General features: G+C 39.6%; 1 protein-coding gene across 1 annotated transcript; it reads left to right on the top strand.

The window, feature by feature from the left end:
* The first annotated feature begins 503 nt into the window (after positions 1-503).
* Positions 504-1,392, top strand: LOC122322013 (uncharacterized). The gene is made up of 2 exons (XM_043213187.2): positions 504-1,097; positions 1,132-1,392. Exons 1-2 carry the CDS (start codon positions 903-905, stop codon positions 1,279-1,281), a joined length of 345 nt encoding a protein of 114 aa, XP_043069122.1. The 5' UTR covers positions 504-902; the 3' UTR covers positions 1,282-1,392.
* The last annotated feature ends 1,822 nt before the right edge of the window (positions 1,393-3,214 follow it).

Raw genomic sequence — 3,214 nt, 5'->3', positions numbered from 1 at the left:
TGAAGCACTACCAGCTACGCACTGTAACTTATGGAACAGCTTGTGCGCCTAATCTGGGTGTAAGGCTATCCTGTGTAAGACGAATATCCAACTGCATCGAGAATTCTTCTAGAGTACTGTTACGTCGACGATGTACTCACTGGAGCGAACCACCAAGATGGGCTACTAGCAAATAAGTATGAGCTATTACAACTGATGTCACACGCCAAATTGGACCTCGACAAGTGGGTATCCAAATCATCACGAATATGTAAACCCAAATCCAGAGACGCTATCAGCACCGGAAACGAACGAGTACAAGGTTCAATAAAGGTTCTTGGAATTTACTGGAAATCAACCGACGACACGCTGATGTACCAAACCGGCTTGACATCAAATCCGAACTGCACTAAAAGGCAAATCCTCTCAGATGTTGTACGTATCATTGATCCTCTTGGCCTACTATCGCCAATTGTGGTACAATTCAAAATCATGTTCCAAAGGCTATGGCTATTGGATCTCGATTGGGAGCTTCCACCAAACATTGCCGAGCCTTGGTTCAAGTGCAGAGCAGATCTCGAAACGCTACGAAAGTTGCAAATACCACTATTTGTCCTTAGCAAGGAGGACTCGATTGAACTACACGCCTTCTCCGATGCATCGACCAAGGCATATGCTGCTGCTGTTTACTGCCGGTGTCGAAACAAGGACGAAACATATTCGGTTTCGTTGGTGGCTGCCTAAACCAGGGTAGCACCACTGAAACAACAATCTTTACCTCCACTGGAGCTGTGTGGAGCGCTGCTGTTAAGTCGCCTGATACGATCACTCAAGAAAGGACCACGACACAAGGAAATTCAGGCACAAATTCATGGTGCAATTCAACTATTGTTTTATCCTGGCTATCATATCCACTATCGAAGATGAAAATCTTCGTCGCAAATCGCACTTTCGAAATTCTGGAAACATTGCCACAACATACCTGGCATCACGTAAGCTCAAAGGAGAACCCCGCCAACTGCGCATCAAGGAGAATGACGACTTCCAAACTACTAGAATTTCACCTGTGGTGGAACGGGCCACCATGGCTACACAACGATGACGAGTGCACGGCAAAGGTACAAAACTCTAAAACTTGTTTCAATTTTTCAGACCATCACTCCCAAGAAGATGGACAATTTATTATCAGCATTTGACGACCTTATTCAACGCATCTCATCCTGGTGGAAGCTGGTACATAGCCTGGGCTATGTTCTACGCTTTATCCGACGACTGAAGAAGACACAAAACCGAGCGGAATAAAACACACTGTCTTTTGAGGAGATCAAAGCAGCACGACTAGTGCCTGAGAATCGCACAGGAGTGCTCTGGAGAAGACCGAATGCTTCTCCAGACGAATCAACCACTGCGAAACAGGTCATAGTTATCAAAGCTTTCACCGTTTTTTGGTTCGGATGACCTACTACGAGTTGGCGGGCGTTTGAGACAATTGTCATAGGATAACTCCAGGGTTTGAATTTTGTCAGGTTTTTATTTAGAAGGAGCAGCTGAGGTGCCGCTCCACCGATCAAAATGTCTCTCTTCTTTTACAATATTTTTTAAGTCTAAGTAAGGCTAAGTCTCGTAGCTGCGATGCTCGCAGGCGGCGGCAGAGAGACGGCTATGTACTTATGTATAAAGGAATATAATAATATACGTTGTTATGCACTCTCAAGTGGAGGCGCGAGGGGTATGCATATTCTGACCGTTTGTTACAATTATGCCGACACTAGCACTTTCTGTGTGCGGGCTAAGCCATAACGATCGGTTCATATTTCGGCCACTTAGGGTTTATGACCGGGACTTTGGATTATGTAAATACTGCAACAAAGTGTTACAGTGCGCACCCTTTAAGTACTCTCGTTACAGTGGGTATTCAATATATATGCATACTACATCTACCTCCTTTTGAAAAATAACGTAATATAATGAAGTTATTTTTATAATAAAAATTTCTAATTAATACATCCTTTTTTTTATTATTTTTTTGTTGTTTTATGTTATTAAAATCAAAGAAAATGAAATTATTAAAAGAATATGTGTATTTATTTATCTATGTATGTGTGTCTTTGTATGGCCCCCCTTCAGTACCAAAATTCCTTACCCCGACGTTTCCTGGCGACATTGTCGAAAAACAAAAACAAATTGCATGGGCTTCGTTTACTCAAGTCCGAAACGAAAGGGGAAACGAAACTTCTACCTGCTTTTGGTTTTCGACGATGATTCTCGAAGCTTCTACGTCATATTTTCGATGCAGCGGCACGCGACAGAGAAACAATTAGAGAGATGTAGATGGAGGGAAGGGAGAGAAAAAAAATCTGTGCCGAAAACCAAATGAATGGAAGCGACGTCAGAATACCCTTTTTAAAATATGTTGAAATATTTTTATATATTTAAGATTATATTTAATAAATTTTTCTTTTCTAATCATATGGTATATTGAAATGTATTAATAATTTGCTTTAGGCAAAGCCAATATGTTCATGTTTGATTATTAGCCTTGTACGATTCTAATTACAAGGCATTGCGTTGGTCGACTATACCATGGCACGCGCCAGAATTATCGGTTGTCAATTTTCGGTTTCGTCTTGCCTCTCCCCTTCTCTTTGCATTTGCTGTTCAATTTGCATCGGAATTACACGCGTTTGTTGCGTTTAAAGTTAAATTTTTCAAAAAACATTTACATAAGTGACCTAGTGATACTAACTAATTCTGGTGAGTAGTGCATATAATTAACTTATTTATTAAATACCGAGCGGCCGTTCAATATATGTATGTACATATGTACATATATTTATTAAACGGCATTAGCCGCTCTAATCCATAGCGCGAAATCATGAATTGAGTGATATTTTTGAGCGAAAAAAAATAAAAATCAAAAATAATAAGAAGATTCACCCTCCATTGTCCGTTGACAAAAAAAAAAAGAAAGCGTATTTCATTAAAATAAAACAAATAAACTTATAAAATGTACAAAAAAATTATGTATTCTTTTTATTTTCTAGATCAAAGATGGAGCCTCAAAATAAAATTTTAAAGATGGCGTTTAATGTCGATGGTAAGTAAATTAAATAAAATCTAATTTTTTTATTAATTTATTGTCTCAGACGATGACCTAATTGCGGAGACGCAAATGAGGGAGGTGGAGATAGTGAGCGAGGTGAGCGACTCAAAAATTGATCGCCTAGAGCGAAAA

The sequence above is a fragment of the Drosophila bipectinata genome, chromosome XR (assembly GCF_030179905.1).
Source record: "Drosophila bipectinata strain 14024-0381.07 chromosome XR, DbipHiC1v2, whole genome shotgun sequence".
In the NCBI taxonomy this organism is placed as follows: Eukaryota; Metazoa; Arthropoda; class Insecta; order Diptera; family Drosophilidae; genus Drosophila; species Drosophila bipectinata.
The sequence above is the reverse complement of the archived record's forward strand: the minus strand, read 5'-3'. Positions and strand labels throughout refer to the sequence as shown.